Raw genomic sequence first — 27,300 nt, 5'->3', positions numbered from 1 at the left:
CTTGATGCAGCCTTGTGTGAGAGGGGGAGGGTTGTGGTTACCATAGCTCTGCATTGATTGGTTGAATCATTATGATGTCAGTTTTACGAGGGATTCTGGGGCTTGTAGTTCACGTCTGTAACTTAAATTGTAAAGGAAGAGAAGCAGGAGTATAACTCCCAGAAGACCCTGCAGACAAGAGAGACCAAATGACAAGAGACGGCCAATCTCAATCAGTGCAGTTGCAGAGGGAGAAAGAGACAGAGGGTGAGTAAGTGGGAGAGACAACACAGGCAGATGTGTGGGGTGATTGCAAACAGAGACAAGACCCCCAGCCCCTCACATCTGTCCCTCCAACTGCAGGGGGACACAGGCAGGACCCACAGCCCCTCACATCTGTCCCTCCAACTGCAGGGGGACACAGGCAGGACCCACAGCCCCTCACATCTGTCCCTCCAACTGCAGGGGGACACAGGCAGGACCCACAGCCCCTCACATCTGTCCCTCCCACTGCAGGGGGACACAGGCAGGACCCACAGCCCCTCACATCTGTCCCTCCCACTGCAGGGGGACACAGACAGGACACACAGTCCCTCACATCTGTCCCTCCCACTGCAGGGGGACACAGACAGGACACACAGCCCCTCACATCCGTCCCTCCCACTGCAGGGGGACACAGGACACACAGCCCCTCACATCTGTCCCTCCCACTGCAGGGGCACACAGACAAGACACAGCCCCTCATATCTGTCCCTCCCACTGCAGGGGGACACAGACAGGACCCACAGCCCCTCACATCTGTCCCTCCCACTGCAGGGGGACACAGGACACAGCCCCTCACATCTGTCCCTCCCACTGCAGGGGGACACAGGACACACAGCCCCTCACATCTGTTCCTCCCACTGCAGGGGGGGACACAGGACACAGCCCCTCACATCTGTCCCTCCCACTGCAGGGGGACACAGGACACACAGCCCCTCACATCTGTCCCTCCCACTGCAGGGGGACACAGGACACAGCCCCTCACATCTGTCCCTCCCACTGCAGGGAGACACAGGACATACAGCCCCCCACATCTGTCCCTCTCACTGCAGGGGGACACAGGACACACAGCCCCTCACATCTGTCCCTCCCACTGCAGGGGGACACAGGACACACAGCCCCTCACATCTGTCCCTCCCACTGCAGGGGGATACAGGACACACAACCCTTCACATCTGCCCCTCCCACTGCAGGGTGACACAGACAGGACACACAGCCCCTCACATCTGTCCCTCCCACTGCAGGGGTATACAGACAGGACACACAGCCCCTCACATCTGTTCCTCCCACTGCAGGGGGACACAGGACACACAGCCCCTCACATCTGTCCCTCCCACTGCAGGGTGACACAGACAGGACACACAGCCCCACACATCTGTCCCTCCCACTGCAGGGGGACACAGACAGGACTCACAGCCCCACACATCTGTCCCTCCCACTGCAGGGGGACACAGGACACATAGCCCCTCACATCTGTCCCTCCCACTGCAGGGGGATACAGGACACACAACCCCTCACATCTGTCCCTCCCACTGCAGGGGGACACAGGACACACAGTCCCTCACATCTGTCCCTCCCACTGCAGGGTGACACAGACTGGACCCACAGCCCCTCACATCTGTCCCTCCCACTGCAGGGGGACACAGACAGGACCCACAGCCCCTCACATCTGTCCCCTCCACTGCAGGGGGACACAGCCCCTCACATCTGTCCCTCCCACTGCAGGGAGACACAGACAGGACACACAGCCCCTCACATCTGTCCCTCCCACTGCAGGGTGACACAGACAGGACACACAGCCCTTCACATCTGTCCCTCCCACTGCAGGGTGACACAGACAGGACACACAGCCCCTCACATCCGTCCCTCCCACTGCAGGGGGACACAGGACACACAGCCCCTCACATCTGTCCCTCCCACTGCAGGGTGACACAAACAGGACACACAGCCCCACACATCTGTCCCTCCCACTGCAGGGGGACACAGACAGGACACACAGCCCCACACATCTGTCCCTCCCACTGCAGGGGGACACAGGACACATAGCCCCTCACATCTGTCCCTCTCACTGCAGGGTGACACAGACAGGACCCACAGCCCCTCACATCTGTCCCTCCCACTGCAGGGGGACACAGACAGGACCCACAGCCCCTCACATCTGTCCCCTCCACTGCAGGGGGACACAGCCCCTCACACCTGTCCCTCCCACTGCAGGGAGACACAGACAGGACACACAGCCCCTCACATCTGTCCCTCCCACTGCAGGGTGACACAGACAGGACACACAGCCCTTCACATCTGTCCCTCCCACTGCAGGGTGACACAGACAGGACACACAGCCCCTCACATCCGTCCCTCCCACTGCAGGGGGACACAGGACACACAGCCCCTCACATCTGTCCCTCCCACTGCAGGGTGACACAAACAGGACACACAGCCCCACACATCTGTCCCTCCCACTGCAGGGGGACACAGGACACACAGCCCCTCACATCTGTCCCTCCCACTGCAGGGTGACACAGGACACACAGCCCCCCACATCTGTCCCTCTCACTGCAGGGTGACACAGACAGGACCCACAGCCCCTCACATCTGTCCCCTCCACTGCAGGGGGACACAGCCCCTCACATCTGTCCCTCCCACTGCAGGGGGACACAGACAGGACACACAGCCTCTCACACCTGTCCCTCCCATTGCAGGGGGACACAGGAAAGGACACAGCCCCTCACACCTGTCCCTCCCACTGCAAGGTGACACAGGCAGGACACACAGCCCCTCACATCTGTCCCTCCCACTGCAGGGAGACACACACAGGACACACAGCCCCTCACATCTGTCCCTCCCACTGCAGGGGGACACAGACAGGACACACAGCCCCTCACATCTGTCCCTCCCACTGCAGGGGGACACAGACAGGACCCACAGCCCCTCACATCTGTCCCCTCCACTGCAGGGGGACACAGCCCCTCACATCTGTCCCTCCCACTGCAGGGAGACACAGACAGGACACACAGCCCCTCACATCTGTCCCTCCCACTGCAGGGTGACACAGACAGGACACACAGCCCTTCACATCTGTCCCTCCCACTGCAGGGTGACACAGACAGGACACACAGCCCCTCACATCCGTCCCTCCCACTGCAGGGGGACACAGGACACACAGCCCCTCACATCTGTCCCTCCCACTGCAGGGTGACACAAACAGGACACACAGCCCCACACATCTGTCCCTCCCACTGCAGGGGGACACAGACAGGACACACAGCCCCACACATCTGTCCCTCCCACTGCAGGGGGACACAGGACACACAGCCCCTCACATCTGTCCCTCTCACTGCAGGGTGACACAGACAGGACCCACAGCCCCTCACATCTGTCCCTCCCACTGCAGGGGGACACAGACAGGACCCACAGCCCCTCACATCTGTCCCCTCCACTGCAGGGGGACACAGCCCCTCACACCTGTCCCTCCCACTGCAGGGAGACACAGACAGGACACACAGCCCCTCACATCTGTCCCTCCCACTGCAGGGTGACACAGACAGGACACACAGCCCTTCACATCTGTCCCTCCCACTGCAGGGTGACACAGACAGGACACACAGCCCCTCACATCCGTCCCTCCCACTGCAGGGGGACACAGGACACACAGCCCCTCACATCTGTCCCTCCCACTGCAGGGTGACACAAACAGGACACACAGCCCCACACATCTGTCCCTCCCACTGCAGGGGGACACAGGACACACAGCCCCTCACATCTGTCCCTCCCACTGCAGGGTGACACAGGACACACAGCCCCCCACATCTGTCCCTCTCACTGCAGGGTGACACAGACAGGACCCACAGCCCCTCACATCTGTCCCCTCCACTGCAGGGGGACACAGCCCCTCACATCTGTCCCTCCCACTGCAGGGGGACACAGGAAAGGACACAGCCCCTCACACCTGTCCCTCCCACTGCAAGGTGACACAGGCAGGACACACAGCCCCTCACATCTGTCCCTCCCACTGCAGGGAGACACACACAGGACACACAGCCCCTCACATCTGTTCCTCCCACTGCAGGGGGACACAGACAGGACACACGGCCTCTCACATCTGTCCCTCCCATTGCAAGGTGGCAGAGACAGAAAGGACTCAGTCCCTGACATCTGTCCATCACACTTCAGGGTGACACAAGATCCCCTGGTGTTCCTTCTAGCAAAACCGGGGGAGTATTGTATTGTATGTCTTTATTTATATAGCGCCATTAATGTACATAGCGTTTCACAGCAGTAATACACGTGGTTATCAAATAAATAAGAGATAATATAAATAACAGATCATGGGAATAAGTGCTTCAGACATAAACGTAACATTAAGGAAAAGGAGTCCCTGCCCCGAGGAGCTTACAGTCTAATTGGTAGGTAGAATGTACAGAGACAGTAGGAGGGAGTTCTGGTAAGTGCGTCTGCAGGGGGCCAAGCTTTATGTATCATGTGTTCAGAATATCCACAGTGCTATTCATATGCTTCTTTTTTTTTTTTTTTTTCAAATTTTTTATTAGGCTTTGATACATCAATAAAAGCTTAACAAACCACATTGCCTAACATTTTAATACAATTTTTGGGGAACAGAGTGACAATCCAAGTTGTCGAAACGGGGGAGTGCCTTCAAAGAGGGAAGGCAGAGGGGGGATGAGGGGGAGGGAAGTAGAGGTGGGGGAGGGGGGGGGTAAGGGGTGAGTAACCCACCTGGCTGTTGGGGGTTCAATCCGAGTGGTATTCTTTATTCCCCTAGGGGGAGGGGGTGAGTCTCCGTCTAGGCAGGGCGGGCTGTCTCTCTCTATTGAGGAGTATCCAAGGCTCCCAAACATCATAGAATGCGAAGAGTTTTTGTCTCAAGGTAGCAGTTAGCCTCTCCATGAGCATCACTTCACTGACTCTCCTTTTAATTGTTCTCATAGCTGGCGTAGTTGTTTTCTTCCAGGAGGCCGCAATCCCACATCTCGCCGCAGTGAGAATGGAGGATACTAATTTCCTAGTTGGTCGGACAATGTCGGACATTGGGCCGGCCAATAGGAAGGTCAGTGGTTCAATAGGTAATTCTAGGTTGGTGACCTCTTCTATCAAAATTTGGACCTTGGCCCAGTACTTTACAATTTCTGGACAGGACCACCAGATGTGGACCATGTCCCCTCTATGACCACAGCCTCTCCAGCATAGGTCTGATGCCAGAGGGTAGATCTGGTTTAACCGTGCTGGGGTAAGATACCAGCCAAACATAATTTTATAAATATTTTCCTTTATTGTAGTGCATAGGGAAGTTTCTGAGGCTGCCTGCCAGATTTCTTCCCAAGTCTCCTTTTCTATAGTTATACTCAGGTCTGTCGCCCATCTGAGCATATAGTCGTGTTGTATGAAGGTCGTTGAGTTCTCTAATGCACGGTAGATCTCAGAGATAAGACCTTTCTGGTGGGTCTTGACCTTGCAAAGGTATTCAAATTTAGTGAGAGTGGGGTATTCTGGGAGTGGGCATGTTTTTCGAATAAAGTTTCTGATTTGGAGATATTTGAACGTATCCAATTCTCTAATTTTGTATTTGGCCCTCAGTTCTTGATAGCTCAGGAGCTTCCCAAGGCTTAAGAGATCGGCAATCGCCCCTATGCCCCGTGTGCTGAGATGGTCGAACAGTTTAGCTCCACATCCCGGGGGGAATTTTGGGTTATTGGGGATGGGGGGCAATTGGGAACTTGATGAGGACAGGCCATATTTGTGCTTACAACTTGTGGTTGTGGATCTGCCCATCTCCTCTGTCCAAGCTCCAGAGGCAGGCTAGCAGGGAAGGCATTTTGGCATACTGAATCTCTATTTTTACCCAGCGACAAAGGGCCGGGTCTGAGTTCCACATTACTGCCTGTTTAAGTTGATCGGCTAGGTAGTATTTATATAGATCTGGTACCCCCAGGCCTCCTCTAGATCTTGACGCCAACAGGACCGATCTCACGACTCTGGGTCTCTTGCCCTTCCAAATGAAGTGGAACAATCTGTTTTGTATGTTTTTCAGATCAGTGCCCGGAACGTGGATCGGGAGCGTTTGGAAAAAGTACAACATTCTTGGGAGTATATTCATCTTGGCGGTTATCATCCTCCCGATCCATGAAATCTGGTAACCTTCCCACTGATCTAGATCTTTTTTGATCCTTTCCCATAGCTTCGGGTAGTTATCCCGGTATAAATCCCGATAGTGTCTTGACAAATTAATTCCCAGATATTTAATGTATGAAGAGCACCATCTATAGCTAAAATTTAGTTTAAGTAATTTTACTTCGGGATCTGGGAGACTAAGGTTTAGGGCCTCTGATTTGTCGCTGTTTTATATCCAGATACCTTTCTGAAATCCGTCAGTTCCTTTTGAAGGTTAGGAAGGGAAGTTAGGGGTTTAGTCAAAGTTAGAATGATATCATCAGCGAATAGGGAAATTTTGTAATGTTCTTTATCGATGACAATATCCTGTATATTCGGGTTGTCGTATTTTGGTCGCCAGTGGTTCGATCGTGAGGGCAAAAAGAAGGGGGGATAGGGGGCATCCTTGCCGTGTTCCATTCCAAATTAGGAACCTCTCGGAGCCTCCGCCTGTTAGTCGTACCGAAGCAGACGGGTTTTGATAAAGCGCTCGGACTCCCTCTAAGAACGAGTCCCTGAACCCAAATTTTATCAGCGTTTGGTCTAAAAATAGCCAATCAATTCTGTCAAATGCCTTCTCTGCATCTAGGCTCAATAACATTGCCTTTGAACCTGTCTGATGGGTATGGTCGACTATATTAATTATCTTGCGGGTATTGTCTGAGGCCTGACGGCCCAGGACAAACCCGACCTGGTCTGTATGTATTTGTCTCGGGAGGATAGGATTAAGTCTGTTCGCCAAAATTTTGCTATACAATTTAAGGTCGTTGTTCAACAATGAGATTGGTCTATAGCTTCCGCTTTGGGTGGGGTCCTTCCCTTCTTTGAGTATTATAGCCAGATTAGCGGACGAAATTGAGGGTGGGATAGGACTGCCTTCCAGAAATGAGTTGAACAAGTTCAATAAGTGAGTGGATAAGATGGGTAGAAATTTCTTGTAGTAGGCATTTGTGAAAACATCAGGGCCCGGCGTTTTGGAAATTTTTGATGCCTTTACGGCAGCCTCCAATTCTTCTATCGTTATTTTTGCATTCAATCTAATGTTTTCTTCCTCCGTTAATGAGGGGAGCTCGCAGGCGTCTAAATAGTCTATAGCTGATGATAAGTCCGTTGTATTAGGGTTAGCAGAGTGAGCCCTCAGGTTATATACAGGCATACCCCGCATTAACGTACGCAATGGGACCGGAGCATGTATGTAAAGTGAAAATGTACTTAAAGTGAAGCACTACCTTTATTCCACTTATCGATGCATGTACTGTACTGCAATCGTCATATACGTGCATAACTAATGTAATAAACGCATGTGTAACAGTCTCTATAGTCTCCCCGCTTGCTCACAGCTTTGGTACTGGTAGGGAGCTGGTATGATGTTCAGATCGTGTTGACAGGCGCATGCGGGAGCTGCCGTTTGCCTATTGAGCGAGATGTACTTACTCGCGAGTGTACTTAAAGTGAGTGTCCTTAAACCGGGGTATGCCTGTAATTTGGTGTAAAGTTTGGTGAATTCCTCTGCTATTTTTTTCTCATTGTATAGTATCTCACCAGAGTTATTCTTAATCGCCGTTATTTGTGACCTTTTTTGTATTCCTCTTAGCTTACTAGCGAGAAGTCTATCGGCCTTGTTCCCTTTGTCATAATACCTCTGACCCGTCCATTTAAGAGCCTTTTCTACATTTTCCAATTGGATTACTTTTAGATCGTTTCTAGCAGTTGTCAGCTGTTTATAAATTCTCCGAGAGGGGTTAGTTTTGTGCTGCTGCTCTAATTTGACAATATTATCTGTAAGCTCTTTGGTTAATTTGATTTTAGCTTTTTTCCGGTGGGAGGCAATTGAGGTAAGGTTTCCTCGAATTGTCGCCTTATGGGCTTCCCACAGGATTGCTGGAGATGAGACTGAACCCGCGTTTATTCTGAAATATTCCCTAAGGGATTTTTTTGATCTCCTTCACTATCTCGGTGTGATTTAATAAGGAGTCGTTCAGTTTCCAGCTATACGAGGCCGATTTAACCAATGGGATGGATAGGGTCAGGGTGATGGGAGCATGGTCTGACCACATGATAGGGCCTATGTCCGAATTGATAGCAGCCTCTAGAATGTTCTTGGTAGTAAGAAAATAGTCAATACGGGAATAGGTCTGGTGAGGTGCCGAGTAGAAAGTGTAATCCCTTTGCCCCTGATGTTGTGTTCTCCAAATGTCCATAACAAAGGGGGGGGGGAGAGAGATGGGTGGGGGATGCTCCCGCATCAGCAAAAATAACAATAGTGATGATAAGTAAATAGTGCCAAATACTGGTGCAAAAGAGGATAGGGATACTGATAAACAAACAAACAAAAGATACCTCCTTGAATGCGCTCAGAGTGGCTAAGGGGATTTTCTAAGCGAGTAAGCCCACTTTAGGGTGGAGTACTGTTACTATCTTCCTACTAATGTTGAAGATTCTGTTGGTTTGTTAACAAGGGGCTGGTCCTGGACTATTTATACCACACCCCTCTATACAAATATGTTTTAACTTTCTTATGTGATTAAAAGGTTTTTAACTATAATTACCACATCACCCATTTAGCCACTCTGAGTGCATTCAAGGAGGTATCTTTTGTTTACTCGTTCTCCAAATGTCCACTAGAGAGAAATCCTCCTAAATATCTTTAAAAATTTTCCCCAGTCTTTGGGACTGAGTGGAATGTTGTCGTCCTGGGTGGCTCGATTTATCTTCATTTGGGTTGAGAGCCATGTTAAGATCACCCGCTACAAGTAGCGAGGATAAGTACTGTGGGTCAATTTCTTCCAGAACTCTTTTTAAGAATTCTGTCTGGTTCTCATTTGGGGCATAGAGGTTAACAAGGGCAATTGCCGAGCCCGAGAGTGAGCCATAGACTACAATAAATCTTCCCTCTGGATCTGCCTTAATTTTTGTTAGATTAAATGGGGTGCCCTGACGAATCAGAATGGCAACCCCTCGGCGTTTACTACTGAATGATGAGAAATAGCTCATCGGATACGCCTGTTGAAATGTTTTGGGTGGGTATTGAGACGTGAAATGCGTCTCCTGAAGGAAAACAACATCGCCGCCCGACTTTTTTATTTCCTGGAGGGCAAGGCGTCTCTTCCTATTATTATGTAGGCCCTTGACGTTCAAGGAGACAATTTTTATTGCTTTCTGATGGGCCATGTTATCTAGGTTTGCTATTAGTTTGTGAGAGCTCTCCCTTCTTAGTAGGGACAGGCGAGTTTGGGTTTAAGTGAGGGGTTTCTACCCACTTACGAGAGTCGGTGTGTGCTTTTGGTGATCTAGGATTAAGGGCTGACAGCCAGTGTGGGCAGGAGGGAAGGGTGGGAGGAGGGCCCGCTGGGACAGTGACAGCGGGAAAAGGGAGAAGAGAAGAGAGTCGACCCTAATGGGGTTTTAAAGGTTGAGGTCCGGTCTGAGCTAAAGACCGGCTAGTGGGGTTTAAGACCCTTGGGGGCGGGTCCGGTAACGACCTCCGGCAGGTTCGGGCAGGGTGGAGACCCTTAGGTGTCTTTATTTTCGTCCGAGTCTGTTTTATCAAGGCAACCTTGGTTATTAGGGTATCGAGGTATTGTACCTCAAGTGAGTCGGGTTAGGGCAATCAGTCTCGTGGGCCTGTGTCGCCTCTTGTGGGGAGGTTGGGATCAGAGTCACGGTCTCGGCGTACCCATCTGGAGGAGGTGGACGGGGTTGGAAGTCTAGGGGGGGGAGTTGAAGGTCATGAGGGGGTAAGGAGGGGGTGAGTTAAGGGGGGAGGTGTGGGGGGGGGGTATGTGGGGTTATTGATGGGTATGGGGGGGAGAGAGTATTGGCGATATAGGCTGAGTTATCTCAGTTCAGGGGAGTTATATTAGAGGGCTAGGGTCTGTGGTTATGTGAGGAGGGGTACGTCTTGCCCCTTTTCGCGTCGTGTCCACCCTAATGGCTTTATGAACCTCTTGTTGGGTAACTTGTAATCTCGGTGAAGGGTATCTTAAAGTATACCTTGTGTTATCTGATGAGGGTCATTTGTGGGTGGGAGAGGCGTATAGGAGGGAGGGGGGAGGGAGAGAGAGGAGGGGGTGGTGAAGGGGGGAATCATATTGCATTGATTGTAATCATACATTTCCCGCATGGCATACATTGCACGACATTATTTGCATATAATTCCAGTGTGGCGATAGGGTGAGGGGGGGGGTGGGGGGGGATTGAGGAGGGGGGGAGTGAGGAGTGAGGGGGGGAAGTGAGGGGGGGGATTGAGGAGGGGGCGGGAGTGAGGGGAGGGTGAGGGGGGGGGGTGAGGGGTCAGGTTGCATTGGTTAAGAAAATACATTTCCATCATAGTATAGATTGCGCAACATTGTTTGCATATAATTCCCGTGTAGTAATTGGGGGGGAGGGACGGGGATGGGAGGGGGGAGAGGGAGGGGGGAGGAGTGAGGGGGGGGATTGAGGAGGGGGGGGGGATTGAGGAGGAGGGGGGGGAGGGAGTGAGGAATGAGGGGGAGATTGAGGAGGGGGGGATTGAGGAGGGGGGGGAGTGAGGGGGCGGGAGTGAGGGGGGGTGAGGGGTCAGGTTGCATTGGTTAAGAAAATACATTTCCATCATAGTATAGATTGCGCAACATTGTTTGCATATAATTCCCGTGTAGTAATTGGGGGGGAGGGAGGGGAATGAGAGGGAGGTGGGGGGGAGTGGTAGAGGGGGGGTCAGATTGCATTGGTTAATATAATACATTTCCAGCATTGTGTACATTGCATAACATTATTTGCATATAATTCCCGTGTAGCAATTGAGGGGGGGGAGAGAGGGGTGGGGGGGAGGGGGATGAGAGGGAGGCGGGGGGAGTAGGGAGTGGTGGAGGGTGAGGGAGGCGGGGGGGAGGAGGGAATGGTGGAGGGGGGGTCAGATTGCATTGGTTAATATAATACATTTCCAACATTGTGTACATTGCACAACATTATTTGCATATAATTCCCGTGTAGCAATTGGGGGGGGAGAGGGGAGGGAGAGGGAGGGGAGGGGGCGGGAAGGGGGGGGAGAGGAGGAGGGGGGGGAGAGGAGGAGGGGGGGGAGAGGGAGGCGGGGGGGAGAGGAGGATGGGGGGGGAGAGGAGGATGGGGGGGGAGAGGGAGGCGGGGGGGAGGAGGGAGTGGTGGAGGGGGGGTCAGATTGCATTGGTTAATATAATACATTTCCAACATTGTGTACATTGCACAACATTATTTGCATATAATTCCCGTGTAGCAATTGGGGGGGGGGAGAGGGGAGGGCAGGGAGGAGGAGGAGGAGGGAGGGAGAGGGGGGGGTGGAGGGCGGGGGGAGCGGAGGGAGAGGGGGGGAGCGGAGGGAGAGAGCGGGGAGGAGAGGGAAAGGGGGGGTGGGAGAGGAGGAGGGGGGCAGGGGGGAGCAGACTGCGTTGTGTGTGAGAATTCGTGTCAAACATAAGAGAAAATGCATCAGGTTGGTTACATATATTACACTTGCAGTGTTTGGAGGGCTCTGTGGCCTCCTGCAGTTGTCATGCTGAAACACCTCTCCACGTTATAACCTGATCGTTAATCATGAATTTGCGAGACGATATAGGGGGGGGAGGGGGAGAAGAGGGGAGGAGGGGGAGAAGAGGGGAGGGGGGAGAAGAGGGGAGGGGGGGGGAGAAGAGGGGAGGGGGGGGAGGGGAGGGGGGGAGGGGAGGGGGGGAGAAGAGGGGAGGGGGGGAGAGGGAATAAGGGAGGGGAGGGAGGGGAGAGGGGGGAGAGGGAATAAGGGGGGGTTGCATCCTTGGTAGAGGTACCTTTCAAGCATTATATTTGGTTGTCAGCAAGATTTTCACATTCACATGTTCACATATTCAGATTTCCCGATCACCTTTTATTTAAATATGATTTTGTGAGTCTACGAGGGGGGGGGGGTGAGAGATAAGGCCAGGGGGGGACGTGGGGGACCGCGGGTCGGGAGGGTTATTGGTGGTGGGGTGGGGAGGGGTACGGGTAGTGATGGGGGGCGTGGGGGGGAACATGGGTGGAGGGGTGATCTTTGTCTTAAACTTCTAGTGCTCAATAGCAACGCTCTGCGCAGCACTTAACCAGGGGAATTCACATAACCTTGGGATAACTGGGGTAGTTCTGGCTAACTGAGCCTAAGTATGGCTCTGTGCTACAGACCCTGTCCAATCGATGTCCTCGACAGGTGTTGCCGGGGTGCAGCGGACTGGATTTATAATGTCCTGAGGCGCTGTCACACTTCGTGGCGGGTCCCGGGAAGCACAGCAGCTGCCTCTTCGCAAATCGGGGGATGGTGCGTCGGGCCCCCCTCAGCCGAGGGGAGAGAGGCGTAGAGGGCCTGTTGTGGAGTGCGTCTCCGTAGCAGCCTCGTGGTAGGGCCTCTCCGGAACGCTTAGTCCCTTGTGGTGAGGAGCCGACGGCCGGAAGCAATCAATCCTGGAGGGCATTGTTAGTTGCGGCCTGACCGATGGGCGCCAGGACGTCCTCTAGGTAAGTGAGGCGCCCTATGACGCCATCTTGTCACCTCGAAAAAGTTTTCCCAGCTCTAGGAGGGCGTCGGAGTGGGTACGTAGCGCGGCTGTAGCATCACTTATCTCGTGTTTGTCGTTGCTCCACCAGCCTTTCCGAGGCTCTCACTGGCAGGTCTTCCATGTCACGGGTTCGGGACTCAGATGGTTCAGAGGTCCGGGGAGGCAGCAAGGTAAGGCCCAGGGCTTTCGCCATTTGGACCATATCCTCGGGGTATTTAATAGTGAGGAATTTCCCCTTGTTATTGATAACAAGCTTAAAGTGAAATCCCCACTTATATTTGATGCTCTTCTCACGTAGAAGCAGTGTTTGGGGACGCATCTCCTTGCAGCGGTTGACCGTTAATTTCGACAGGTCGTTATAGACCTGGAGTGACTCGCCTCGAAACTGGACTGTGTCTCTCTCCCTGCACGCACCGATCAGCTTGTCTTTGGTGGAATAGCTGTGGAGCCGTACGATCACATCGCGTCTGCGGTTCACATCATCTGACCGCGGCCCCAGCGCTCTATGTGCTCTGTCTATCTCCATATCGCGTTGATCCAAGTCAGCACATATAAAGGAGAACAGGTCCATTAAGTACTCTTTTAGGTGGCCGGGCTGGACCGCTTCCGGGATGCCGCAGATCCTCAGATTCTGGCGGCAATCCCAGTTTTCTTGGTCCTCTAGACCATCACGCAGTGAATGGATTACCCGGCCCAGGCGGAATATTTCTTTGTCCGCATCAGCCTGATGTTTTAGGGCCTCCTCAAGTCTGTTCTCCAGTGTCGTGGTACCCTCTTGGAGGCCTTGTATGTCCTGCTTAATTGCCGTGACCGCTTCTTTAAGGTCAGCTTGCAGGGATCTGTGTAATTTAGCGTGTTAAATTACACAGATCCCTGCAAGCTGACCTTAAAGAAGTGTAGTTCTTCGAGGAACGCTTTTGTGATTCCCCCGTCCGGGGGAGGGTTTTCAGCGGGGCTTACAGGGTCAGGCAGGCCTTGTTTGCCTTGTGCGCCTGGCGGAGATCCGCCATCTTGTTTTTTCCCCCCCCGCTTCAGCGCTCTGCCTCGCGGGGGTGAAATACTTGCCAACCCCCTGGGCCGGTTGGTTTTTCCCCTTGTTTGATATGCCGCGGGGTTTAGGAGGTAAGAGGGGACCTTTAGGGAATTTTTTGCCGGACGAAAAGTGTCTTTGCTAGGTGTTTATTTGAGTGGGTCTCCGGAGCTCTCCCTTCACCCGTCTGCTCTGTTTGACGTCATCGGCACGCCCCCCATTCATATGCTTCTTTAAGCAAGTGTGTCTTAAGGTGGGTCTTAAAGGTGGATAGAGAGGGTGCTAGTCGGGTACTGAGGGGAAGGGCATTCCAGAGGTGTGGGGTAGTCAGTGAAAAAGGTTTAAGGCGGGAGAGGGCTTTAGATACAAAGGGGGTAGAAAGAAGACATCCTTGAGAAGAATGCAAGAGTCTGGATGTTGCATAACGAGAAATTAGGGCTGAGATGTAAGGAGGGGCAGAAGAGTGTAAAGCTTTAAAAGTGAGGAGAAGAATGGAGTGTGATATGCGGGATTTGATCGGAAGCCAGGAGAGGGATTTTATGAGGGATGCTGAGACAGATCTAGGAAAGAGTAGTGTGACTCTGGCAGCAGCGTTTAGGATAGATTCTAGGGGAGACAGGTGAGAGGCAGGAAGGACGGACAACAGGAGGTTACAGTAATCAAGACGGGAGAGAATGAGGGCCTGAGTCAGAGTTTTAGCAGTTGAGTAACAGAGGAAAGGGCGTATCTTTGTTATATTGTGGAGGAAAAAGCGACAGGTTTTAGAAATGTTTTGAATGTGAGGAGCGAATGTGAGAGAGGAGTCGAGTGTGACCCATAGGCAGCGTGCTTGGGCTACTGGGTGAATGATCGTAGTTCCAACAATAATGTGGAAGGAGGTAGTAGGGCCAGGTTTGGGAGGAAGTATGAAAAGCTCTGTTTTAGCCATGTTGAGTTTAAGGCGGCGGAGGGCCATCAAGGATGATATAGCAGAGAGACATTCAGAAACTTTGGTTTGTACAGCAGGTGTAAGGTCAGGTGTTGAAAAGTATATTTGTGTGTCGTCAGCATAGAGGTGATAATTAAACCCAAAAGATGTTATTAGGTCACTTAGAGAGAGTGTGTACAGAGAAAAGAGAAGAGGTCCCAGGACAGAGCCCTGGGGTACCCCCACAGAGAGATCAATAGAGGAGGAGGAGGTGTTAGCAGAAGAGACACTGAAAGTACGATGGGAGAGGTAGGATGAGATCCAGGATAGAGCTTTGTTCCGAATACCAAGAGTTTGGAGAATGTGAAGGAGAAGAGGGTGGTCCACGGTGTCAAATGCTGCAGAGAGGTCGAATAATATGAGCAGAGTGTAATGACCTCTGTCTTTGGCAGCATGCAGGTCGTCAGTTATTTTAGTGAGGGCTGTTTCCGTGGAGTGAGCAGTGCGGAAGCCAGATTGTAGAGGGTCTAGGAGAGAATAGGTGTTGAGAAAATGGAGCAAGCGAGAGAATAGAAGACGTTCAAGGAGTTTAGAGGCAAAAGGCAGGAGGGAGACAGGTCGATAGTTAGAAAGATAGGTAGGGTCAAGCTTGCTGTTTTTGAGTAATGGTATGACTGTTGCATGTTTGAAGGAGGATGGAAAGGTTCCAGAGACGAGGGAGGAGTTAAAAATGTGTGTGAGCGTAGGGATTATAGTAGGAGCAAGAGGTTTTAGGAGATGGGAGGGAATGGGGTCAAGAAGGCAAGTGGTAGAGGGAGAAGAGGCGATCAACTGCGACACATCCTCCTCTGAGACGGTGGAAAAAGAGTCAAGGAAGGCAGGAGGAGAGTTAGGAGAGGTGTAGGATGGGAGGAAGAAACAGAGGGGATGTTCTGACGTATGGATTCCACCTTTTCCTTAAAATAGTCAGCAAAGTCCTGAGCGGAGATGGAGGAAGGAGAGGGAGCTGAGGGTGGTTTGAGTAGAGAACAGTGTGACGATAGCTTATCACAGGGTGTAATTTACACAAATAACTGGGTTTGAACTGAACGAGGCTTAGATATAATAAAGTATATTTATTCCTTTGGATAGGTGAACACACGAAATAATACAGTAACAGACAAGAAGTACACTTACTTTGGGGATGGGGAATGAGAAGTATGTAGCATATCAATTCTCTCGCAATCCGGTAACAATTCAGATGATATCAGAAGACAAAGGAGAAAGGGTGGACAACAGTTTATAAACCTTTTTTACCCTATCCTTAACATTGAGTATAGGTGATTGGTCTTCAATTACCTCTAGCCACTCATTAACGTGGGAACACATTTTGATACATGCCCCCCTGCTAGCTGGTACATGAGCATTAGAACTCTGGGGTCTTATTTCTGTAGCCCCTCATCTGCATCAGGAATGCCAGCTAGTCTACCAGATTGAATTCCTGGCAGGATATTCTTTGTTGTAAGGTGTTAAATGGGACACTTAAAGACTGCTCTGGTTTGAGTAACCTCCGCCCTCATGCAAACAGTGGAGGTGACAAAATCCTTTGAACAATACTTAAGTCCTAGACTTTGGGTCGCCTCTCTAGCCATATGCTACCATGGTATGCAAAGGAATTTCCTCTGGGTTTTATCCCTGCTTTGGGACACAGTATGAAGGATAAAACACAAACATATTAAAATATCCGGTTCCGTTGGGTCCAGCAGGTCCAAACTTCCCAGTTCTCAATGCCGGAACTGGGACACCCTATGGTCCAATTTGCGACTTGCTACGACCTTCGGAACCGGAGTTACACAAATACACCTTAAACCGTTTCCTATTTTAATACAAAAAACTCCGCTGTAAATTAAATCACGGTTTTTCACTAAATCCCCATTGAAAACAATGGGCTCTGCCGCCATAGACTTTCAATGGCAAACCGCCGCCATTGGCGGCTATGGGAATCCGCCGCCATAGACTTTCAACGGGGCTGCGCCGCCGTTGAAGTCAATGGGGGTTTTCCGCCATAGCCGGTCAATGGAGATTGGCCGCCATTGGAGTCTATGGGAAAAGTCCCGAACTTTTAAGGGGGTCCATACTCCGTCGGGTTGGTCCAAGAGGGTCAAGGATGGTTCTGCAGCGATGCCGGAGCAGTGACTACAGATACCCCAAACTCTGATCCTCTGGACCCTCCGGAACCGGAGCTATGGATTCCCAAATTTCAGCTTTTGACACTTAGCCGTTTTCCTGAGCCGTTTCTGCCGCCGCCATTGGACCCTATGGCGCGACCCGCTCTTCTCTGTTCGACCCTTATCGGGGGTCCAGGATACGGGGACCCGGTTGTGGTCGAGTGGGGGAGGTCTAGGAACATGGGGCAAAAAGAATTTTATTTCTATGTGCTCTAGAACTGTTTATTCCCACGCCACTTGTTGTTGAACTTGACTGCTAAGTGATCAAAGCTCTCTTATAGAAAAAGTATCCGCTTTGCGGTTTTGCGGTTTGAACGGCAGCCAACTCGTTCCTGAAAAGCTCCTTCGAGGATTCTCCATTGAAGTCAATGGGCCCATTGACTTACAATGGGAAACCGCCGCTCCTCCTCTCGGACGCCATCTGCTGGTCTTCACAGGAAACAGGACCCAAACAGCAAGATTCGCCATTGAAACACATGGAGCCCCAATGGTAGCCTATGGGTGCCTGCAAAATGGTGCCTGAAAAGGCGGGAAAATTACACAAAGGGCTATAATCACTAAACAACTATTAACCCTTGTGCTCCCGGATGGATCCTAGTGTGTGTGATGCAGACACTGATTAAACCAGATATTACAATAAAGCATGGGAACAGGGGAATACACATTTACATGTCATAACAAGGGTTAAATCACATTTCTGGACCTCAGCCCAGTTAACCCATTGTCTCCCTGGTGAGGTCAGGGGATGGCCAAATGGGGTGTAACCCCTTTAATCCCGGGCCACCCCCTTTCTCCCTCTACAAACAGTCTGCGTGGAATAGACATGTGCATGTCGATTAGTGAAGAAAAGTAGGCTTGTTTAGCTTGCAAGAGGACAGAGTTGAAACAGGATAGCATAAATTTATAGTGAAGGAAGTCTGCGAGATTATGAGATTTCCTCCAGAGGCGTTCAGAGGAACGAGTGGAGGAATGCAGCATGCGCATGTGGAAATTTAACCAGGGTCTAGGGTTAGAAGGGTGAGTGCGGCAGAGAGAAAGCGGGGCATGTAGATCAAGACAGGAGGACAAGGCAGAATTGTAGTTCCTGACGAGGTTGTCAGGGTCTGTAACAGAGCTGAGAGAGGAGAGGGTGGAGTGTAAAGTGGACTCAAAGTCAGGTAAGTAAATAGAGCGAGTCAGTCTCAGCTCCTCTTAGAAAACTAATCTCACACATGCTCACTGCAGCTCTCTGCTTGCTCAATGCCAATTGGAAAAAAATAAAACCCTCGTCCAAACAGATGGTGCTCCGTAGAACAAATGAGGTTAAACTGATGGAGTACCTATCGGCTCTCTTGAACCAGAGACTGGACCGGTTCAACAGAGTCTGGGACCAGTGACCCTACAATTAAAATAGTATAAAATTAGTCCTAGAAGAGGCCTGATGGCCCTTCCACCTGAATCACCAGCTCCCTGCGCCGCCCCCCAGGCGGGAGGAGTGGGGTACAATCCCCCCCTCTCCCCGTCCCTCTCCTAGCTCCATCCTTCCCCTCCCCCCCCCCCCACACCCTTCCTCACCCTCTCTTCTCCTCTCTCTCTTTCTTTGCCTATCCTTTTCTATCTTCTCAAGCGAGTTAAGTGGAGTTACTGTACTGGTATGTTCAATGCAGTTTTCCCTGTATAGTTGTTTTATTGTATGCACACTGTGTCGGGTAAACATGCCTCCCGAAAATGATTTGGAATGCTTCTTGTAACACTCACGGAAAACCAATAAAAAATATTTGTTACAAGATTATTTAGCACATTTATTGTCATCACCTCCTTCTTGGAGCACCTTTTTAGTTTTCTATCACATGACCATCAGCAGGTAAGAAGATAATATATCTTCAACTCTGTCATTTTCTGCCATAGGGGCTAGTAATACATTTCTTTACAAGAGGTATTATATTATACCAATATCAGAGGAGTGAAATCACAAGAAACGCCCCCACTCCCAGCTTTACATGATGGATTTTCCTTTTCTTGTTGCCAGGTTTCCCAGTGGTTGTCCTGGAGATTAAAGAATAAGGCGGCCCATTGTGGCTAGCATTGGGTCTTTGGGACATGGTTTGTCGCTATATGTTGATGGTTTGTTACAACCATTAGTAAAAAATTTACCATCCTTTTTGAGAGACTACAGATCTGTTATGTGCTATAAAAGCTGTTAAATGGCATAAGAACTATAGATGGGTTACGATGGACGTTATGTCGTTATACTCCATCATTGATCATGACCAGGGTATTAAGGCTACTCAATTTTTCCTTCAGTCCTCCTCATTATCTATTTCACGTCGCAGTTTTCTTTTAGATTCCATCACATTTTTATTGACCCCCAATTATTTTTTATTTAATTCACAGTTTTACTTGCAGACATGGGGTACGGCTATAGGTACCTCCTTTGCCCCGTCGTATGCTAATCTTTTTATGGGTCTCTGGGAATCCACATTTATTTTTGGTGATTCTAATCATTTTATTTTTTTATAAGCGTTATATTGATGATCTGATTATGATTTGGGAAGGGGATTCACATTCACTGGACACTTTCATTAATACACTTAATTCCAATATGTTGAATCTTAACTTCACTTATTGTCACGGTAGCTTACAGGGTTATAATATACACCTAAATAACTGGGTTGAATTGAATGCGACAGTTATATGATAAAGAAAGTTTATTCCTTCAGGGAAGATGAACACACAATATTGAACAAATAACACACAGAATATATACACTTACGTGGGAATGGGGAAATGAAGTAATCAGGATTCAGATTAGCAATTCATCAAGGCATCAGGTATCATTCAGATGTAGTCACGAACAACATTGGGCATAGAGCTGACAATCAGTTATATAGGATTTGGGCTCTATCCCTAACATTGGGTCTCAGATATTGGTTGACAATTATCTGCACCCAAATACCTTTTGCCAGCTAACATGGGAAGCACTTTGGTACCTGCCCCCAGGTAGCTGGCAAATGCGCATAATCCCTTAGTCAGGCTCCCTTTTCCTAACCCCTCTCAAAAGAGTTGGTGTCGCCAAGTCTTCCAGATGGGGATCTGGGGTGGGGAAACCTGACTAAAGGTGTAAATTATGGCACTTCATATGACAGGCCATGTGCTGCGTTCTCTCCACCCTGTATTTACAAACAGGGGGGATGAGCATTTGATCAGTGTAGCCTTTGTGTAGACACACTGTTTCCCCCTGACCATTAACATATCGTGTGGGTCAGGGATTTTTGCGGGCTTTCAACCAGGTATAAAATACAGTACAGTTACAATATTTTATATAAATCAAAATATTCAGTTTGGTTGGTTGATCGGAGAGGGCTGGAAATTGCCATGCAATCATGCCGGAGCAGTGACTACATGGTGGCCAAATCCCAGCCCTCTAGTCCTTACAGAACCGGATATATAGGTTTTATGTTTTCGCAGTTTTACACTTAGGGTTTTAAAACCACGCGGCTTTTCTCTGCCATTGTGGTCAATGGGGCGACCCTCGTGGCGGCCGCGCAACTTTCCTGTTGCCATTGCCTGTTGGACCCTGTTGGGGTCGAGTAAGGGGTCCCCCTGAGCTAGGGGCAAAAAGAATTAGACCGCTATCTGCCCTAGGACCGGAGTTACAATTTTAATATGAATGAACTTGGCCGTGACCCAGTTCCCACGCCAATTTAGCGATTAAAGCTTTTTATTGAAATTGTATCCCCTTTTGGGGATTGCGGTTTGGCCAGCAGCCAACTAGTTCTTGGAGATCGGACTCGAGGAATCCCCATTGAAAGACATTACTCCATTCATTTCAATTGAGGAGTTCCGCTCGTCCTCTCGGGCGCCACCTGCTGGTCTTTTCTGATACCAGGCCAAAACAAAGGAAATCTCCATAGACTTGCATGGAGCTCCAATGGCGACCTATGGGCTACACATTTATGAGTGCAACTGACACTAGTTACAGGTCTCTCTGAAAATTGTGAATATTTGTGTTGCACTATTTTGTGTTATTTTTCTTTTACATATCTTGAGACCTGCGCTCCTGTTCTGTTCAAAATGTCTATTATAAAGTTCCGACGCCAATTGGGTGATCAAAAGCTCTTTATTGAAATTGTATCCGCTTTCGGGTCCAATCCGCTGTTTATTACAAGGCATAGATCCAATCAATTACAAGCGTTCTATTGATGACCTGATTATGATTTGGGAAGGGGATTCACATTCACTGGACACTTTCATTAATACACTTAATTCCAATATGTTGAATCTTAACTTTACTTATGAACACCATATTAATCACATTAATTATTTAGATATCACTTTATTTATTGGCATTACAGGATAAATCCAGACTGACATTTATAGGAAACAAAATTCCAGGAATACCTTTCTTAAAGCGGATAGCAATCACCCCAGGTCACTCATCCGTGGTATACCCAAGGGCCAATTCCTCCGCCTAAGGCGGCTTTGCTCTAACGAGGATTATTTTGATCAACAGGCCACCGAATTGGCAAACAGATTTTCTGTCAGGGGCTGCAGAACAGGGATACAGAGGAGGCTTACATGAATGCCAAACTCTGTACTCATGCTGAGTTACTGTCTTATGGTTCGATTGGTTCTAGGCAGGGGGTTTAAATCAAGGAGACCAGGGCACTCCCGAAGGGTCCAATCCGCTGTTTATTACACGGCATAGATCAAATCCACTCAATCATCTAGAAATATTGGGAATTACCTTGGAGAAAGACCTTAGAGCCAATTGAACAAGGACCAATATTTGCATTTAGAAAGGCTAAATCCTTGGCAAACTATCTTTCACCTAGTTTATTTACCTCCAGGTCAGACCGTGTTCATGAATCAAATGTAATATGTTTTTTTTTTTGTTTTTTTTCAAATGTGGTAAAATGTGTATTTGTTGCTATGCCAATCCTATCAAATCTATTGATATTGTACACAGTAAGAAAACACACAACTCCAGTTTTTATTCATTGTAATTTTGTGATTTATTACTTAACCTGCGGTTTTGGTCGAGGATTCGTTGGGCAGACAATCAGACCAGTGAAGGTCAGAATTATGGAGCACATTCGTTCTATTTAAAACTAGATCCGATGCTCCCAGTTTCCAAACATTTTACAAATTGTACATTGGGAAACTTGTCCACCTTTCATTTTCCAGCGATTGAATCTATGCCTGTTCCTACACAAGGGGATTGAATCTATATATACCTGTTCCTACATGAGGGGATTGAATCTATACCTGTTCCTACAAGAGGGGATTGAATCTATACCTGTTCCTACACGAGGGGATTGAATCTATACCTGTTCCTACACAAGGGGATTGAATCTATACCTGTCCCTACACGAGGGGATTGAATCCATACCTGTTACTACACGAGGGGATTAAATCTATACCTGTCCCTACACGAGGGGGTGATATAATTAAGAAGCTTAATTAGCGTGAGATGTTTTGGATCCACTCACTTAATACTCTATCCCCTTTTGGGATTAATACAGAATGGGACCTAAAACATTTTCTCTAAGCTATATTATTCCTTTGCCCATTCTCAGGTTATATAATACTGTGTGTGTTTCATATACATTTGTTTCTATCATTGAGATACATATGTGTCTCTCTCTAGTCACATTTGATGAGTAGTATTGTATCCTTACTGTGGCAATTTTCTCAGTGTGGTTTATTTATTTACATCTTATTCATTATGTAGATTCCCCTGATCAAGATTCAAATTGTTCTTTGCCTTGGTAGTTGAGTTTATATTTATTACATGTATATTATTATGTGATTATATTATATTATTTGGTGTTACAGTTAATTAATCTTTGCCTTGGTAGTTGAGTTTAATTAAAATTAATCTAAGAATTTTATTCTCTCCACGTCCTATCCACTTTGAAATTTGATGCTTTTTTATTTAATTTGTATTGTCCTTATGAGTCTATTTATGTTTATTGTTATGGTAGTCTTTATTGTCTCCTTTTGCTGGATTTCTCCCCCACAGTTATTCTGCCTTTCCGTGGTTACATTTTACCTGGACTGTTTTGTTCCCATGGGACTTTTTTACCTGGGATACAGGTAGGCAGTGTTTCCGGCGGGGAGTGCCTATAACGTGACACTCTCTAGACTCAGGAAACCAATCTTTGATACAGCGCCCACAGCAAGAAACGCGTTGGAGGTTTCTCTTGTAACTTAGGCTGTGTGCCTCAATAACTCTTTTATTTTTTCTACTTTTGCCTCCAGTTCTTCTTTTCTGCAGTGCTCCTTTTTTCTTTGTTTTGAATGTGAGAGAAGAAGGAAAGAGAGGAGTCAAATATTACACCAAGGCCGCGTGCTTGGGAAATTGTATGAATAGTATTTGTGACTGACAAAATATGACACACAATGGAGCAGTTTAGTTTGTGTGGGTCTTATGGCAGAAGATTACATGGGCAGTGAAGTCACTGCATCACTTAGATTGTAAGCTCTCCAGGGCAGGGATTTCCGTTCCTATTGTCTGATTTTGTTTGTTGCACTTATTGCATTATAATTCCCTGTACTGTATTGTTTCTGCTGTAAAGCGCTGAGTACACTGCGGGCCTTATATAAATAAAGACATACATACATGGGCATCTACAGTATCTTTACACTATAGGTTGCTGTCTGGTTTAGTTGATATTATTAACGCACTAATATGATAGACCAGGAGTTCCTTAACTTTACTTCTCGTGGACATTTTAATGTTAATTATTTGGAGGATGTACATGTATCCGTAAATAATGAATACAGTAATAAATACAAGTTATATATATGTATCAATGATTTCACTGTGAGAGCTGCTACAAATACATTGCAGGCCTTCGGGACCACCACCAAAGTCATTAGGGGCCACTGGATGTCCATGGGCCACAAGTTTAAATCCCTCAGTGAAGAGAATATTTTGTTAATTAAGTGTTGGTGAAATAAACTCTTCAGTGTTTTGGATTTGTAATTTGCGTTCAGTAATTTGATTTACAGATTTGAAAACATTTGTTCTGTCTTTTTTTGTTTACTTCTGTTAGAGATCGGCCTGAATGAGGAACAGAACTTGAGCTCTGATACATCCAGAAGCTGTCTGACTCCACGCAGCCCAGAAGTGCCAAAAAACAATGATTCCTGCCACATTTTAGACACATACAAGGAACCAGTGCCACATGATGGTGAATTTACAGACCTTGTACAGCATACAGTGGAGACGAACTCTAAATTTGGGTCCAGCAAAAGGTATGCGACAGATTTAAGAAGAAGCCGTGGTGCTCAGCCTTTTCTCTGTTGTCAGTGTGGCAAAAGCTTCTCACTGGACAGGGACCTGGTCACACACCTTTGTGTCCCCGCTAGGGAGCAAATCTTTACATGTACAGATGGTGGGAACGGTTTCTTACAAAAAGGGAAACTTCTTCCACACCAGATGATTCAGACAGCAGTGAATCCTTTTACTTGTACAGTGTGTGGGAAACAGTTAAGTACCAAGAGGACCCTCTTCAATCACCAGATGATTCATACAGGAGAGAAACCATTCACATGTACAGAGTGTAGTAAAAGCTTTTCTCGGAAGGCAGAGCTCCTCAACCATGAGCGGATTCATACAGGGGAGAAACCATTGACATATACAGAGAATGGGAAACAATTCCGTAATAAGAGCCACCTCCTCAGACACCATATGACTCATACAGGGGAGAAACAATTCACATGTTCAGAGTGTGGGAAACAATTCAGTAATAAGAGAAACCTCGTCAGACACCATATGACTCATACAGGGGAGAAACCATTCACATGTACAGAGTGTAGTAAAAGCTTTTCTCAGAAGACGGATCTCCTCAACCATGAGCGGATTCATACAGGGGAGAAACCATTCACATGTGCAGAGTGTAGTAAAAGCTTTTCTCAAAAGACGGATCTCCTCAAACATGAGCGGATTCATACAGGGAAGAAACCATTCACATGTTCAGAGTGTGGGAAACAATTCACATTTAAGAACAGTCTTCTCGTACACCAGACTACTCATACAGGGGAGAAACCATTCACATGTGCAGAGTGTAGTAAAAGCTTTTCTCGGATGACAGAGCTCCTCAACCACGAGCGGATTCATACGGGGGAGAAACCATTCACTTGTACAGAGTGTGGGAAACAATTCACAGTTAAGAGCAGTCTTCTCGTACACCAGAGGACTCATACAGGGGAGAAAACATTCACATGTACAGAGTGTGGGAAACAATTCAGTAATAAGACAAACCTCCTCAGACACCATATGACTCATACAGGGGAGAAACCATTCACATGTACAGAGTGTAGTAAAAGCTTTTCTCGGAAGGAGGACCTCCTCAAACATGTGCGAATTCATACAGGGGAGAAACACTTCACATGTACAGAGTGTGGGAAAAAATTCAGTATTAAGAAAAATCTCCTCAGTCACCAGATGACTCATAGAGAGGAGAAACCATTCACATGTACAGAGTGTAGTAAAAGCTTTTCTCGGAAGACAGAGCCCCTCATTCTTGAGCGGATTCATACAGAGGAGAAACTATTAACATGTACAGAGTGTGGGGAAAAATTCACAATTAAGAGCAACCTCCTCAGACACCAGAGGATTCATACAGGAGAGAAATGATTCACATGTGCAGTGTGTGGGAAACGATTCTGTATTAAGAACAACCTCCTCTTACACCAGAGGATACATACAGGGGAGAAACCATTCACATGTACAGAGTGTGGGCAAAGCTTTTCTCAAATGAGCCACCTCCTCACCCACCATAGGAGGGTGAAACCATTTCCATGTACATAGTGTGGGGAAAGCTTTTCACAGAGGATCAGCCTCCTTACACACGAGGATTCATACATGAGATAAAATATTGTGATCATTCACAGTAGGGTTGGGCAATATACCAGTAGCATAGTAATACTGCAGTAATAAAAATGGACGGTAACGCAATACTTGCCATTACTTCTTACCATGGCATTTCTATCAGCAGCTGCAGAGTGGGTGTGGGTCTGGCAGAGAGGCGTGGGGGTGGGGACTGTCAGAGAGAGGACTGTGTGTGGGTCTGGTAGAGACAGTGGAGTGGGAGCGAGTCTGGGAGCTCCTTGACTTTCACATGCTGCAGCTATAAGGAATCCTCCTGCTGGTAATCTCACCCCTCCATATTAACCTCTTCCCCTCTGCCATGCCTCTTAACCCTTCCCTTCCACCATGACTCAACCCCTTTCTCTCATCCCCCGTATTTCTCTCGGCTCTCACCCATGGCCATTAACCCACTCCTCCCCATGCCCTATTAATGTGTATAGGAGAAGGAGAGTCGAGGGGGTTATTGTAAATTTTCTTACTGTGCAACCCAACCTACCGGAGACTCTTGCATCCACCACCAGTTTAAGTTCTTTCAAAACTACGGCTGTCTCACATTTTAATCTGGTCTGTAACTGTTACATACGCCTATAATATATATTATCTTTAACTGTGCATGCAATGTCTTGTATATAATGTATAACCTGTTCACTTATGTAACTGTATTTGTAACCATGTATTATTTGTCATCTTAACTCTGTCCCCAGGAAATACATGAAAACGAGAGGTAACTCTCAATGTATTACTTCCTGGTAAAACATTTTATAAATAAATAAATAAAAAATAAAGTGGTGAAGAAAGGGGTCTTTAGTGTGGGTGTAGTTCGTGAAACATTTTCATTAAACCTTTTTATTTTTAAAATTAAAATATACTGGGGGCGTGTCACGCAGCTTCCGGGCTCCGTGCAGGACCACGGGAAAAGTAGCTGCGGGACCCGCAGAAGAGCCCCAAATTAATGCCAACCACACGGGGACCCCTCCAGCACCTACCCGACACCTGCTCCCACCAACGAACGGCGGCGACAGCCCCGGCAGGGACTGGAAGCGCTTGAGCACACCGCTGCCCACGGCAGATCCAAAATGGCGCCCGCTCTCCTCGAGGAGAATTGCTGAGAGGGGAGGGGACAGCCAGAACAGCCCGATGGCCCCGAGCACCAGATAAGCCGCCCAGGAGGTGAGGAGCCAGCGGTGGGTGCTCGGGAGGCGGCTGGCATGACCCCTCTCCCCCTTCTCCCACCGGAGCTCCGGGGATCCGGTGCCCCCACCTCTCCTGGGGCCGCAGAGCAGATATTCTGCTGGGTAGTGGGGAGAGCAGCAACTGCCCCCTCCCCCCCCCCACCCCTGGCTAGAGCACAGTCAGGAGAATAGATGTGAGCCCTGGCAGGCCGGCTGGCCGGTGCCTCCCAGCCCCAGGACCCAAGATGGCTGTTGCCCACGGGAGTGAGAGAGGGAGATGTGGCAGGCATCGGACGGGACAGCCGCCTAGATGGACCTGGAAGATGGACAGGGCACACAGAGCGCTGAGACCCAGACCTAGACCATCAGACCCTCCGAGAGACATTGTTGTTAAGATGCAAGACATTCTGGAAA

The 27,300-nt window shown here is 48.6% G+C and overlaps 1 protein-coding gene across 3 annotated transcripts; it reads left to right on the top strand.

Moving 5' to 3' along the window:
* LOC142488061 (uncharacterized) lies at nucleotides 1-26,507 on the top strand. 3 transcript variants are annotated; one of them, XM_075588430.1, is made up of 3 exons: nucleotides 1-246; nucleotides 6,068-6,169; nucleotides 23,895-26,507. In XM_075588430.1, the coding sequence occupies exons 1-3, from the start codon at nucleotides 189-191 to the stop codon at nucleotides 25,478-25,480; spliced, it is 1,746 nt and encodes a 581-aa protein (XP_075444545.1). In that variant the 5' UTR covers nucleotides 1-188; the 3' UTR covers nucleotides 25,481-26,507. The 3 variants fall into 3 exon arrangements, with proteins under 3 accessions (XP_075444545.1, XP_075444546.1, XP_075444547.1); XM_075588432.1 differs by lacking the exon at nucleotides 1-246 and adding an exon at nucleotides 4,849-5,086; XM_075588431.1 differs by lacking the exon at nucleotides 6,068-6,169 and having other exon boundaries at nucleotides 2-246.
* The last annotated feature ends 793 nt before the right edge of the window (nucleotides 26,508-27,300 follow it).

The sequence above is a fragment of the Ascaphus truei genome, chromosome 2, assembly GCF_040206685.1.
Source record: "Ascaphus truei isolate aAscTru1 chromosome 2, aAscTru1.hap1, whole genome shotgun sequence".
Classification (NCBI taxonomy): domain Eukaryota; kingdom Metazoa; phylum Chordata; class Amphibia; order Anura; family Ascaphidae; genus Ascaphus; species Ascaphus truei.
The sequence above is the reverse complement of the archived record's forward strand: the minus strand, read 5'-3'. Positions and strand labels throughout refer to the sequence as shown.

What these genes read in the sequence shown, in the direction of transcription:
- LOC142488061 (XM_075588430.1), top strand. Translation starts at nt 189, where the DNA reads ATGACAAGAGACGGCCAATCTCAATCAGTGCAGTTGCAGAGGGAGAAA. An exon ending in GAGGGAGAAAGAGACAGAGG is followed by an intron (nt 247 to 6,067) that starts GTGAGTAAGTGG and finishes TATGTTTTTCAG; the next exon opens with ATCAGTGCCCGGAACGTGGA. An exon ending in CTCCCGATCCATGAAATCTG is followed by an intron (nt 6,170 to 23,894) that starts GTAACCTTCCCA and finishes TACTTCTGTTAG; the next exon opens with AGATCGGCCTGAATGAGGAA.